This window comes from Pangasianodon hypophthalmus, chromosome 4 (assembly GCF_027358585.1).
Source record: "Pangasianodon hypophthalmus isolate fPanHyp1 chromosome 4, fPanHyp1.pri, whole genome shotgun sequence".
NCBI lineage: Eukaryota > Metazoa > Chordata > Actinopteri > Siluriformes > Pangasiidae > Pangasianodon > Pangasianodon hypophthalmus.
This window is the reverse complement of record NC_069713.1, coordinates 14992850-15008623: the sequence shown is the minus strand read 5'-3', so window position 1 is coordinate 15008623 and position 15774 is coordinate 14992850. Positions and strand designations below refer to the sequence as shown.

Genomic DNA, 15774 nt, shown 5'->3' with positions numbered 1-15774 from the left:
CATACCAATTAGTTTGTTTGCTGATTCAGAATCGGAGAAAAATTGGTACTTTTTTATCCTTTAATACTTGGTTTATTTTGGTTTCACACAAAGCAAAAGACAGTGCCTGAGGGGTGTGTAGGAGGGGAGACCGTGCTTAAAATGTACTAAAAAAAACTCTTTTATTCATTGGTCAGAAATACACAAAAGGAATAAATGCTAAACAGAACTTTGTTAGCTGTGCATAGAAATCACCCAGGCGAGAACAATAAATAAACACCCATTTAATTATAGAAATAACAAATTTATAACATTTTGTGCAGCATATCCAATGTTGTTTGTTTGTTTATTTTTTTCTTCAAGATATCCAGAACACATCATGTTTCTGCAGCTTAGTTTAGCAGCTTACATCTTTAAAAAATCCTGCTTGCAACTCAAACTCAAACACTTTCTGCAGTTGAGTCAATTCAGGGTCGATTCACTGCAATCGAAACGCATTAGGGTTTGCTTTGGACCAGGGCCGAGCTCACCTCACTCAGACAGTCTCAGACCACTTGTTTGGTTCACACCTGAGTGCAGATGATGTTCTTACCTGCTCAAACAATCCACACCAAGGAAGGGAAATATACCAAGGTTTGATTAAATGGCCTAAATGCCACATATGTGAAAGCACCTTAAAACTGCCTCTAGATCTCAAGTTGGGATACTGGCAGGTTCCACTGACACCTAGAGCCTCAGAGCTATCAGTTTTCATCACCCCAGATGCTTTTCTGCAATATACAGTGATGACTTTTGGGTTGAAAAACTCACCTGCTACCTTTCAGGGATTTGTTCTTGCTGGTGTACGTAATTGTACTGCATATTTAGATGATTTGGAGGTACACTCTTGTGATTGGGGCAGTCATATTGAGTCTCTTAGAATTGTATTTGACCAGTTTGACGTTGAACTTGGCAAAGTGTGAGTTTGCACAGGCCACTGTGGTTTATTTGGGTATGAGGGTTGGTCAAGGAATAGTTTGCCCTTTGGAGGTTAAGGTTAAGGCCATTCTGGACTTTCTTGTACCCACAACACGATGTGAATTACATCAAATTTTAGGAATGGTTGGTTATTACAGAGGGTTTTGCAAACTTGTTTCTGTGGTTGCTGAGCCACTGACTGCACTGCTGAGCCCTGCTACTACCTTTAGGTGGTCTCTTGACTGCCAGCTGGCTTTTGATAATGTGAAGGCCTTGTCGTGTTCTGCTCCTCTTTTGACGGTCCCTGATTTTTACTAGGCCTTTTAAGTTGGACAATAATAGTGATATAATTTTAAATATATCTTATTTATTTATGTGCAAGGTTCTTCACTGGAGGCATCTGTTTACTTCTTTCCAGCCCAGAAATGTGCAGAAATTTGTTGGGAGGAAGTTTGGGGGAGGAAATGGGGAGGAATGATGTATCAAAGATTTCAGTGCAATTGTAATTTGCCTCACAGCAGGAGAAGGCTTTAAAAAATGACAAACATCTCCTTTGGCCTGTACGCAGTAAATGGGAGCCAGAAATTCTGTTTTAAACTGATCATAATAAAGGATTTGGTGCTAAATTAAATCAATGTGAAAATCAGCATTCCAATCAGGATTCATGCAAGTTGTATCTAATTTAAAATGCTCTGCCGTGTGGGCTGCCTAATAGCACTGGTGGGCGTGTTTCAAATGGTGGACTATCTCATGACAGTTCAAAATGATTAATGAGTTCATTAAATAATTAATGCCGCCTAATATCTAATGTAGAAGCAAATCAAGAATAAACACACATGCAATAAAGGCTATTTACTTAATTAAAATACTGATAGAGGGTCAGCAGTAGGTCAATGCAAAAAAAGACACCAGAGCAATTAACAGAAGGAGTGTCTCTTAATTTCACTGAAATAAAGCAATATTTTATTAGGCAATGCATAATGTTGATATTACTATAAACTAGAACAGAAAGTTCAGGGTTTATGTGACAGAGTTTGTAGGCGTTGTATTGTATGACGTTATCAGTTAATCATAATTTGGTATTCAGTTCAGCAGTCTGACACTGCTAATCACTGTTTAAGGTAGGGAGTTAACTATCTCAGTGGGCAGTTGTCTCGGAAGAGTGAGGAGCCGAGGCTTTATTAGAGCACATCATCAGTGATGCATTATCATTATGCACACAAAATTCACAGTGTCAGTGCAGTTAAAGCACTCATTCACACTCATACATTTTTAACGTGTCTTGTAATTCTAAACAAACCACACAGGTGAAGGATTTGGCATATTTATTCATGCATACATGCATACAGGTGTTTTAAAAATTGTTCTTATGTGCTTGTATAGAATAATCATACATTAAGACATGAGTTGCTCCTGCATGTTTTATAAATGAAGACATTGACTCTGTGTAGAATATATGCTACGCCTAAATATTTTGCAGTTAAAAAAAAAAAGAATTCTCTTGCATAAAAATTCAATAAGTATGCCAGATCCTGTACAGTGTACCAGTATTTTTATAACAGGTTTTGAGAAACATCCTTCTGAATAATGCAGACTGAATATACCAAATGTTTAGTGCTATTTAAAATATTAAAATGAATATTAAATTATGTTTAATAATTATTGATCTGATCATAATATAATACATGCACAAAGTATGCAAAATAATATACAACACCTAGAAACAAGTGAATGCATGTTTACACTCTCTGACGGGTGGATTTATGATTCATTTATTAGTTAGTGCCCCCTAGGCAAGTAAAATCTCTAGCATGCTTGTTTAGTCCCACACTTTGGTTGCCTGGAAACCTAACAGACCAAGCTAAAGAGTGATAGCTAAGAACTTTTATAACGTATGGGGAGCTACGTAGTTATGTGCTAGTTGTGTATAACTTTGTGAAACAAATGAGAATATGAATTCCTGGAGAGAATATGAATGTGTAGCCATAGTCCTTATCCTCTTTTAAAAAGTTTTTAATGTTGCACATTAAACAATAAAAGGTCAAGCAAGTCATTGGTCAACGTTTTAGCTATGAGATGTGGTGTTTGTTCCTACCACCTTAAAGATATTATTTGAGTCGGGCGTCTTTATTTTCTTTGGACATATTTAGCTGCAAGATAGCTGTGTGTAGTATGAGTTTGTGTTGCAATTTATTTTGCTTGATGTTCAGTACTTTTGCATCTTCCTGATTCAGCTGTCACCCATGCATCTTAATTAATCCACCTAGTAAAAACGTTCTACTGTCAGTAAGATGGCACCTCGGCCAATGTGTGTAGTGCAGCAGGTGGTGGGATTTGGAAGCGTGCATTACATTTGAACCTATGTACCAAATGAAAACCATAGGAAGTAGTCTTTTTCTCTCTACAGCAGGCAGCATTCTGAACAAACTTACTGCCAGGCAACTACAAATAAACTAAAAGCCTAAAATCTGTTAATGTTCGGCTCTTGGCTCTGTATATATAAGTCAGAAATGGCCCGTGTCCTCTTGCCAAGCTAAATACCTAGCTGGCTAGAACTACTAGCGAAGTAGACAGTGAAGTAGTGCACAGATAGACACACGTAAACTTTCATTATAAGAATCTCAACTTATATTGTCATTTTCTCTGGTCAGTTTTTTACAGATGTATTATAAGAATTGAATTTAAACAGGAATAAAGACAAGACAAGTAAAAGTAATTGATTGATCCAAAGTCCATGAGCCAATTTCTCACTAAATTAGTGGTCTCTTAAAAACACTGAACATAGTAGCAGGAGCAATCACACTGGACTTGATGTGTAAAATTGGAACAATTCAGATTTGCTAGCTAAAAATGTCACTATGTTCCCTCCGAAGATACATCACTCCATGAAAACCCATTATAGTCCTGATTTTTGCTCCATGTCAGCAAAATAATGGTGTGATTACATCTTTAGTCTTGTGAATAGCATTTATATTGGACAGCTCAATTGAGCCACTCTTCCAAGATCCATCACATCCTGGTCTCCACTCAGGGTGCAATATGTCCATCTCCTCGTTGTGCTGATAGATGGATTGGTTGGGATGAGAGATCAGAGGAGGTGTTTAAATGGTGAAGTGGCACTCCCTGAAACCTCTCACATCCTTCTGAACTTAATGCCCATTAGTGACACACTCTGTCTCTTATCTCTTTCTCTCTCTTTCTCCCTCTCTATCACACACACACAAACACACACAAACACACACAGAGAGAGAGAGAACTGCATCTCCTGTGAGTTAATAGTAACAGGAGACTAAAAGATTTTCCGTTTTGCTGCCCAGCTTCATTTAACGCTTATAAATTTGAGCAAATAAAATCGCCGTGGAGGCACTTCCTCTACCGTTGATGTGATAATAGCATGGAGAGATGTGTGTCCTGGTTACAAAGTCTGCACCATCAGAGAGAAAAATGCTTCTAATGATTAGAGCCATACTGGTTCCCATAACCATCCACTGCCTCCTGTGTGGCCATCATTGCCCAGGAAAACTAATTTATTTTCTAAATCAAAAATGATTTTGTGAGAGAAGCTAAACTAATGATACATCTATTACTACAGAGGGGATAAGAAAGTGATTTTATGTGCTGCTAAGGCATGAAACGAAGTGCACTGATGGTAGGAGTTTTGATAGCTTGCTGTTTGCCTAAACATGTAAGCCATTGTTCAGCTGACGATGGAGGGCAAATGTGTCCCACGGCTACGGAACAAACCTGCTGCAGATTCAGTCCAGCTGGGATGCTTTAAGCTCAGAAAGCTACCAGGAGGTGAATTAATCAAAAGGTGGTCATGGTGGGTGTGTGGCTGACCATTTTAACCCGTAGACATTTTGGCTGAATAATGAGCTGCATGCCTATTAATCCCACAGACCTGTTGGTGTGTCACTTGTTTGTCTTAATGGCTATATTTTTATTGAATGTGACTCTCTGATCTAGAGAAAAATGTTTGCTTCCTGTTGTTCAAAAGCTGTTTATAATCTTTTTACTCTCATGCTGTAAAAAAAAAGAAAGGAAACAAAGGAATGTCAATGTGCCTCTTGTCATTGTGCCAACCTCAATTAGCTAAAACAAGCGCTTTCCTCAACTAAGATCAATTACTTCTCCACCTCACTGGCACCTTACATGGTCTTGACAATTTGCCGATCTGCCATCCTGCCTATTCTTTTTATCTTCTCCTTCATAGTGTTTGCTTATGTAAATGATGTATTTTGAGTTATAGTATCTGACAGATTTTCACTGGATTGGATCATATTACTGACAACACATTTGTGCTTCATTGCATTCTGGTAGTTTGGATTCAATTCTGAGTTATTTTATTTATACGTAAACTGACGGCTGAGTTTTGGGTTTAATAGATGTGTATCATAGAGGACTGAGTCTTTGTATTATTAAAGTAAAGGGATTTTTCCTCCACGATGGCTCACGCAAAGAGCTGATGGAGGAGATTAAAGAGTAATTACACTGTCAGTATTTTAAATCCGAACATGCCACTGTGAAGAATCCCATTCAGACAGCCAAATTTCCACTTGTCATCACCTGATGAGAGTTCAAAGAATTGTGCTATGCTGAAACCTGGAACAGATATTTCCTCCATCTGAAGATCACTCTCATTCAATCTGTGTCATAGGTGCTTAAATCGCTGCCTCGGATCGAGGGTCGTCCGGGTGCATCCCTGCCCCCCATGGACTTCAAAAAACTGGAGGCTGATCTACGTGCAGCACATGGTGAGGACATCACGCCTGAAGATGTGATGTCAGCAGCCATGTACCCAAAAGTCTTTCAGGAGTTTAAAGAGTTCACATCTAATTTCGGGCCCGTCGACTGTCTCAACACGCGCCTATTTCTCGATGGACCAAAAATTGCAGAGGAGTTCCAGGTAATGATCCTCCATCTTTTCTCTCTCTCTCTCTCTCTCTCTCTGTCTATTTCTCCCTTGCGGACTGTCTGTCTCCTCTTACCTTTTTGTCATGTCTGGCTCTGCGTGTCTGCCATAAATTATAATAGCTGCTCAAATGAGGCCTGTATCTGGGGCATAGCGTTTTTACTGTTATCTCTTCTTTTTTTTCCCAAGCCTTCTTTGCAGACAAGTTCATGCCAAATCCAGTTCAGCCTCTTTATAGTGCAGTGGGAATTGACCTTCTAAGTACCGGCCAAAAGCAGGACCCCCCTTTCATCCTATTTTAATGTTCAGTATCAATGACAGAAAAGTGCTAAATGAGACTTCAGTGGTCTAACCAGTCCTCGCGCTAGAACAGATTGTGGTACAGTGTGTCTGATATGGATGGTGGTTAGGACGAGCAAACTGAATGTCAAGATATGAAGATTTAAGATGAACACATCCTTAAATAAAGGATGCTCAAAAAGTCTAAAACAAATTGTCTGGCATCGTCCAGTCTTAGCATTTGCTTAACAATTTGCTTTCAGTAACTTGCCAATGTTTCTCTCACCTAAATCCCCACTACCCGCGCCACAGTAGATGCTGTAACAGAAAGCACAGACGTTGCGCCCACCTGTTGGGCAGAACCTACCAGGCACAGACATGCATGAGCATGTGTGTGCTACGCACTGAGAGGAGAAGAAAGACCACCTCAGCTAATCAGACAGAGGAAGATCCGGATGAAAGGGAAACAAGTGAACTTTAATTCACTCTGCTGCCTGTCATACCTCAGAAACTCCACTGATGAGGAAAAGCAGCGTGTTAGCATCTCTAAATTATCTGACTTTGATTTTCCAAACATGCTTACACTTGCTTTTCTTATATCCTTGGATAGTGATCATAGTATCCTCAGTGTTCTTCAGTGAAAGTCTGCATAATCCTTTTTTGCATAGAGGCAGATGTTTTTTGCAAATCTGGTTACCCTCATTACTCAGAGAAAAACTTAACTAAGATGTAAGCCATCACTGATTCGGTTAGATTAGCATGGTCTATATTAAGCAGTCCCTGACGTATACAACTTCCAAAATAGTTGTGCCAATTTAACTGCCCAACAGCAGGTGGCTCAGGGCCTGCCAGAAGCCTGAGTTAGCACTGTGCAAATAGGTCATCTCTCAGTCAGGGTTAATACAAATACATTTTTTATTGCATTCTCTCATTTCACTTGTTCATTCCCTCTCCCTCTGTTTGTCACTCAGGTTGAGCTGGAAAGAGGAAAGACATTACATATCAAAGCCTTGGCTTTGGGGGACCTGAACAAAGCTGGACAGAGGGAGGTGTTTTTTGAGCTTAATGGTCAACTGCGGTCCGTCCTAGTCAAAGATATGGTGGCTATGAAGGTAATTATGTGTTTACAAAACAAACTGAGAATTGTCAATAATGAACCTATTATACAAACATTCTCATTCTCCTAAAAATCAGAAATACCCTTATTTTAGTCTCCAAAAACAGGAGAACCATAATGAATGTCAGTTTAGAGCTTCTTCAACAATGAACCTATTATACAAACATTCTCATAAAAAAATCAGAAATACCCTTATTTTAGTCTCCGAATACAGCAAAACCATAATGAAGCTCAATTTTGAGTTTCTTCAACAATGAACCTATCATACAAACATTCTCATTCTCATAAAAATCAGAAATACCCTTATTTTAGTCCACAGAAACAGCAAATCCATAATGACACAATTTTCGGTAATAGCAGCTCATTACTGAGAGACTGTATCTTTTAAGCATCTTCCAAATCAAGTGGCTTGGCACCATCTTCTCACTTTCTATACATGGGTGAGAAACTTATTTTTTTCAACCATTTTGTCAGATTACCAATTCTCACTTTGCAGCTTTCACGGCACCCATCAAAAATGCCACTTCCCTTCAATTTCTCACATAGCACATCCCAGTCATTAGTTTGATTAAACGGAGAAAATAAAGTGCCAATCTGTCTTATCTAAATTGTTTAATGCTACAAAAATAGTGCATTGTTGCAGCCTCTTTTATTAGGCAACATAGACTCTCAACAGCAAGTTCAAACTATATGCCAATCTGACAGCTTTACTGTAAAACATCTCTTGTGTTTGCTTATCCCTCATAATTAATTAGGTAATATGATGGTATGTCCTCACAGCTGACTTCAGGTAAAGAGAGAGTGTAAATTTGGCAATTCCCTCCCTTTAGACTTGTAAACTGTGAATTATTTTATTAAGTCTCATGATATAATGCTTAAATGCTTAAAACGAGATCAGGTGCCTCCCTGGAAAGGACTTAATTGAGTAATGTGAACCCCCATGTCATCACATCTGACTTCAAATTAAGTAGAGAGTGTAAAATCTGCAATTCTCAACCCTGGAGGCCTGGGCTGAACACTTGAACAGCTGTAATGCTACAAAATGAGTTCAGGTGTCAGGAGAATTCTTGCATTCTCTCTAAGGCAATTTGTCTTCCTTAAAAAGTATACTAGACTATGTCCACCACATCTGTCACATATTGTATCTGTGATTATTATGAATAATAATGACATATTTCTCAGTATTGGCGATTTAAAAGAAAAGCTCAAAGTAGTCACTTTTAATGGAAGTCTAATGACAGCAGTTGAATTCCATCAATATACTTGTATCTATATAAATATAAATACATAAATATATGTGTAGTGGTCTGGGAAAATCCATCAGAATTCTAACAAACAGCCAAAAATGATCTGGTTTTGACAACAATTTGGGTTTTCTGCTAATAATAAACTAACCATTTTACTTTTTTTTAAAAAAAAAAAGGAAATATATTTCACCAAAACATCATGGAAATGATTTATTAACTTTCTAAACTTGCCAGAGATCATGTTAGGTAGATAAGAAGTCAGTTTAACAAATGGTAAGTCTGCCTCTAGGTGTATTAATTGCTAGCTTGCTAGCTAAGTGTGCTTTCTTAATGCAGTGAATCTCATGCTTTGATCAAGTTGGTTAAATGCCATAGCAAAACATCATTGTACTGTATATTTAATAGATTCACTTTGTAACTGGTCTACGCACCAGCTGTCAAATTATCAGTAATATTTTCATGGTTTCATAGTTCATAGGTCATTATTTTGTATATATTATATTTATTATATGTAAAAGGCAAAATAAATTTCGTGGGAATTAGGTTTACCCAAAATTTTTTGTTTAAGTTTAAGAGGTATTGAACCTAATTTGCAAATACCTCTGACTGAAGATTTTCTGAAAATGCTCAACAAATATATATGTTTCTCATAAGTATATTTACCACCCTAACAACTGCCTTTAGACTACCATCATTGGCAGGTATTGGTAAACAGATTTTGCATCCTTCATTCTGTTATGGAAAATATATCAAAATTATTGCCCATGATAATCTCATATATACTACATAAGTGATGTGTTGAGTTTAGAGTATTCCCTTAATCACCGGAATCCCAATCTTGTGTACTACCCTCAGGAGATGCACTTCCATCCAAAGGCTTTGAAGGACGTCAAGGGTCAGGTGGGAGCCCCCATGCCAGGGAAGGTGGTGGAGGTGAAGGTGAAACAGGGTCAGAAGGTGGAGAAAGGTCAGCCCCTCTGCGTGCTCAGCGCCATGAAGATGGAGACTGTGGTGAACTCGCCAGTCACAGGAACCGTAGCCAAGGTGTACGTCAAGGCTGATAGCACGCTGGAAGGAGACGATTTGATCCTGGAGATCACAGAGTAAATTTTAAAGGTCAGGGACGGGGCAGAGGTTAAACAACACAAGCCCACTAGCACTGGTGATGCTTGACTCTTTATTAACTTTCCTAATTGGTATTAAATTTTAAAAATACATTTCAAACAGCTTTAAATATTCAGTGCAAGTACCAGAGAGGTGTAATATCCAAAATATTAATATTTTATTCAGCAATACATTTTTATTTTGAAAGTGAATTATCTACAAAATGTGACAACAGCGTAGGATTGCAGTTCTCTTTCTGTCATAAGTTTGAACTACACATCCTCACCTAGAACTTTATGGCATATTGAATCTAGCTATGTGACAGAGCTATATTTTCCACAGTGATGATTCTAGTATTAAAGTGATAAATGAATTTATTGCCTGTTAACGTGACTAATCATTGTAAATTCTGCAAATGTATGAAGTTTTATGTGCATGTATGTATAAGATCTCTTATGGATCAAAGTACACCAATTTTGTCTTAATGTTACATGAGTGGAGCATTAAAACACATATTATAATAGATGTAAAATATCAATATTAAGCTCTCCAGAACATGCAGTACAAATTAAAGCAAAAATATTAGATGGGTTGCCAAAATAATGTATCTTACATCATAGCTTATGATATAAATTCACCTGATTATGGGGCCATTTTATAATTGAATTTTATAAATAAAGCTAATGTTTGTTTCAGTGTAAATCTCTGAATGTTTTTAACAGCCATTATTCTTGTTTAAAGGGCTTGATATATTGCAAAACAGAGTTCAGTAATGATGCAGTAGAAAGTGGTCACATAATCAAATCCTTCCTCTTCTTCTCCCTCTCCTTTCTCCATGCCCACCTTCTCAATCTCTGGATGCTTTGTAACATAACCTACAAAGGCTTGTTTTTTGAGTACTACTGTTTATACTGCAACTGCTATTGTATAGACACATGTTAATTGTAACATGACAGAGCATCTTCATCTTCAGAGTGTACACCCCATGTCCACCCCATTCATTCTCACAGCTGGAAACACTGCCTCACCTCATTCAAGCTTTCATCTTCCTGCAATGTTTGGAAGTCTAAACTGTTCTGAAGAGCAGAAGTGGCCTACAGCACATTAAGATGTACAGTGCCTTAGATGAGTATTTGCCCCCCATTTTTAGTGTTACAACCTGCCACTGGACTTAATTGGGGTTATATGTCATAAATCTACACAAAAAAGGCCATAGTATTTAACTGTGTGTGTTTGGGGGGGTGTAAATGAAGGGTGGACATTAGTCAGAGAAGCAACGAAGAGTCTTCGAGTGTAACTCTGAAGGAGCTGGAGAGATCCACAGCTCACAGGACAAACACAGGCACTCTGCAATGCTTGGCTTAATGGAAGAGTGGCAAGACATATGAAATCCCATTTGTTATTTGCAAAAAGGCTCAGTACATTTGTGGCAAAGGCTTTTCTGGTCTGCTGAGTCCATTTTGGCCTTGGCACAAAGCACTATGTTTGGTGGAAAGCCTGAGAACACAGTCGCCACAGTAAAGCTTGGTGTTGGTAGTATCATGTTGAGCGTTACCCTTAGCATCTTGCTTGCTTCTCTGACTAATGCCCTCCTTACCCAGTCACTTACTTTCCTCTATTCACAGTCATGGTTGAGCCATATTCTTACTTTTTTAATAATGGATTTAATGGATCATACACAGGATGTTCAAAGTTTGCAATTTTTATTCATAACCAAACCTTGGTTGATTCATTTTGCCAGAACTTTGTAGCAGACTTGCTTTCATAGCTCCTTCATCTTGATGATGTTGTGTGTTTCGGTATGTAACAAACTCTGGGGCCATCTAGGAACAGGTGTATTTATATTGAGATCACATGACTTGCACACAGGTGGACTCCATTTAAATAATTACCTGACTTCTGATGGCAACTGGTTGCACCAGAAGTAATTTAGAAGTGTCTCACCGACATTGTCAAACACCATGCAATGTCAATGGTTCTAGCTTTCTGAAGGAGTTCTGTTTGTGAACCTATGTGGTTCTATATAGAATCTTCAACCCAGAATCTTTTAGGGCGCGAGATGGAACCATTTTGTTCTGACAGTGCAGAACTCCCTACTGATGTCTGTCCTTATCCCATAATCCTGTACAACAGCTTTTTTGTATCAGCCAGTCAGAAAACACAATCACAGTGGGGACTAGCAATTAGATTGTGTACAAATTACAAGTTATTTGATGCAAGATTTGATTTCTGATGAGAAATAGCTGGAGTAGTCATAGGATATTAACTCTGTTATCTCCAACAGTTATATAATTCATTTATTCCATCTAGCATAATGCACCATTTGTGATTCTTTCTTGTGGTTCTGTTTCTTGGCAATGTTGTAATATTTTGCTGTTTTCCAAGCCTCAAGTCTCAAACTTGTAATCCAAGTTCCATAACCTTTTCTGTTTCTATAACCCTTTTTCATTGGTTGAGCCGTATTAGGGTGTGGCATGGCCAACATGTTTGTTGTAGAAAAAGAAAAGGGGAGGAGTCAGGATTTTGGAGGGAAAATAATAATAGACAGGTTTTGTTTGGTGACTGGAAAAAAGTCAAGAGGATTAAAAAAGCTCAGTTCATGCTTCATAGCCAGCTTCCCTTTTATTCTTTTTTTTTTCACTTAAGTAGCTTAAGGCTAAAAGATTTGGGAAGTTGGACAGCAGAGGTGGAAAATCTGTGGATGATTGGATGCAATGCAATCTATGGGGACTCTATCCTGAAACAAAAATTTTGCACTCAATCTTCTGATTACAAGGACCAGTAAGATCAATTCTTTTTATTCCTGTTTTTTTTTTTTTTTTGTCAGGGTGGAAAGACTTCAGAAATGTGTGGAAAGCTTTTGGAGGCCTTTTGGAGTCTCCTTAACTTAGTGAAGAAGCCATTAGGCCAGACTTCCTTTGTTGTCATTTTGTGCTAAATTTATAATCTGTCTTTGGTTGTTTAATGTTTGTCCTTTCAGAAATATCAAGAGAAAAAAAGATCTATTGAACAACATTATAATTAGCGTGTTAAATAGATTCTATGTTTCTATAGGCTGCTTTAGCAGAAGTGTTATAAACTGCTTGTTTATACTGGTCTTCCTAGCTGTTGATGTGCTGCCTTCTAACTCTGACTCATGATCAAGCACAGGCATCAAAGCAGCTGTCTTGTTTGAGATCTACAGACATAGGCGTAACCTACACTGGTAATGCTGGGGACATGTCCTCACTACTTTTTCATTGGCTTGATTTCGTACCCTCCATGTTTTGAAATTGTAGTATATTAAAAAAATCTTTTATATAATAGCTTGCCTCTGGAACTTGTCCTAATACTTTCTAAAAAGATCATTTATTTAAAAAACGAAACCTGCAAGAATGTTATTGGGGCATATGCGAATATAAAGTGAGGCTTTATACCAGCTGTAGCTGTCACAATTTAATCAGCCTGCAAAATCAAGCTCACTGCTTTACTTGCTTTTTCCTTTTAAACTTCTAAACTTCCCTTCAGACAGCTCCCAATGAAGACAGTATGTAAAGGATGTAAATCATATTAACTAAATTTAAAAGACATACAGAGCATCCCTCATTCCATTACTGCAGGAAGTGTTTATAAAGCTGGTAGGGATTTTAAAACAGCATATCTTCTAAGTGAAAAACACTTCAGAAAATGCTTTTAGTGATGCTTTCAGGGCACTTTTGGACTTGTTTTGCCATTGATCACAAAATGTTTTTTTGTTTTATTATTTTTTTTTTTTTGGCTTCTCATCCTGCCCTTGACTTGTGGCTAATTTTACAACAAATTCCAAACATCCCTAGTACAATTTGAGGATCTTCCCAAAATTGAGCTTATTTTGTGTGAGACTGTGGGCGTGTTTGTGTGTATGTGGTTGCTCTCTGCCTCACAAAGACTATAATCCAATATCCGTGAGCATGTTTGCCGTTGTGTGTTCACTGTGTGTTGTTCTGAGTGATTTTCAAAGTGTGTGTCAGAAAGTCACAGAGCCGTATAGCACACTGATCCACCAGCGTGCAAAGTCTTCATCGTTACCTAGGATACCAGACGCAAGATGGTACATCATGAAGAACAAACAGTATCTGAAGCATTAGACCTAAACTGAGAAGAGTGTAAGTTAAGACACCGTCATTATTCACTTTGCCGACAAGATCATCTCATCTCATCTCGTCTCAGATCTACTAAATTACATGTTGCATCAGACAATCATTTTCTAAGTCTTCTAATACAGGGTATTCGGGTTAAATGTATAGTTACTGCTTTTTCTAATGGCCTTATATATGTAATGTATATCCTGCAGATCAGTGTAATCTCCAGCACAATATGGGGCAAACTGGTTTTAAGATTACCTTAATGATAATGATAATATGCTGATAATAATAATGCAATAATTTGCCCACTTAAAACAGAATATGTTTAATGAATCATTTTGCTAGAAAATTGTATGGTATGTACTCTACATTATTAGGTGCTAAGAAAATTACCATAAGCTGAAATTAATGCTGCAAAATTCCCTTTTTTTCCCCTTCAACATTTTCATGCACTGTGGTTCACACCTCATACACCTACATTAGCTATGATTCCAAAAATAAGCAAATAAATAAATGTGTGTTTGCTTGCTACCACTCAAGTGCACACTCGTACACAGTGTTATTGACACAGGGTTGATGACAGGGTTATATTGATTTTCGACACTGTGTTAATGAATAAATGACCTAGTAAGGATTATTCAGCAACTCGCCCGGGTTCTGCATCAGGATTCATACGTGCATGTGCTTGGAATACCTAAAATTACCTATTTCTTTTTTTAAAGCAAATAATGCAAACTCAAAAAACAGCCTTTTTTTGTTTTTAAAAAGTGATTAGTTGTAAGTACTTAAGTACTTAGTTTTAGAGGATTTGTACTTTAAATGAAAATTAACACTTGTACTTTTACTCAATTATACCGTAATTAAAAAACTTCCCGTATTTACTCCTCATATTTTCTGTCTAGACTTTCCAAATACTAGTTACAAATCTCAAAGATTGTGACTCTCCGATGTTTTCTTTCTGTTGACTGCCTGCCAATTCAATCAGCTGCATTTCTGAACATTTAAACTTTTATTTATTTACTTTAGTTAAACCCTCCATTCAAGTCCATGCCGATTTGTATGGATACCACAATCTTGCCAATGCTGCACAATGTTGCCAGTCTCACTTGCTCTTCATACATGAAAGATATTTTTATTTTAAACGGAGCTAATTAAAATTTTTTTACTAATTTAAATAAACGGTTTAGGTGAGGTTGTACTTTATTTAATGTTATCAGAATACAGCCATAAGAAAAGCAGTGAATGCTTACCCTGCCCCTAACCCTAACTTTTCAAATAATTATGAATTTGTATTAGTGATGTCATCTTAAAATAAAAAAAGACATCAACAAACATGTGAGAAGATGACTTAACCTGAAATCAAACCAGGGTGAGGTGGGCATGAAGAACATTCATAGTTCCCAAGCTCATGAGAGTGACTGTCCAACTCATGACCACTCAACAACCACAGTAGTGATGAAAGGCAGGAGCAGTTTGTTCCTAAATGCTGCACTGAAATCATATGAACTCTCATTTTTAATTGCGTTAAATTATTGTTAATAATTATATTTTGCAAAATAACCACTGTGGCGATGGTCATAGTTTTGTTTAATAAACCATAATTACTAATCATTTGGCTTCATTCATTTGAGTTTGAAACTCTTCTGAACCAGGTCTGTGTTGTATTTGGGCCATCTATTCAAAATAACATCTGGACCAGCACCAGGCATGGGTTAAATGTAACAAATGTAAATGTTATTTCTTAACCTGGACCAGATCTGTTTTGGTGTAGATCCATAGCATCCATGTACCTTTGTTGTGTCAGTAGCATTCTGGTGGATGAGAGCTAATGCTAGGAGCTCCATCCTGATGCACACTGGTGGCCTGCATTATAATGCTCAATTATTAAATTGTTGTTTTCCTCCCATGTAATTGCAAAAGATTAGCATAGTTAAAAGATCATAGCAACTTTGCCTACCAGTTGGCATCTGTTTTGCTACATTGCTCATGGTTTATGTGACATGCTGGACAGAACGAGTCAGTCAGCAGGTTGCATGTCCGTTTCCTCCTTGAGTCATGTAGTCGTTTGGAAGCGGC

At 37.6% G+C, this 15774-nt stretch overlaps 1 protein-coding gene across 2 annotated transcripts in view; it reads left to right on the top strand.

Annotated features, from left to right (window-relative positions):
* pcxb (pyruvate carboxylase b) overlaps positions 1–10297 on the top strand; it is a 202602-nt gene extending 192305 nt beyond the window's left edge. For both annotated transcript variants that reach the window (XM_053233022.1, XM_026936435.3), the window contains exons 19-21: positions 5594–5842; positions 7099–7239; positions 9347–10297. In XM_053233022.1, coding sequence (XP_053088997.1) covers positions 5594–5842; positions 7099–7239; positions 9347–9598 — 642 coding nt within the window. In that variant the 3' untranslated portion in view covers positions 9599–10297. The remainder of the gene's footprint in view (positions 1–5593; positions 5843–7098; positions 7240–9346) is intronic.
* Positions 10298–15774: the final 5477 nt, after the last annotated feature.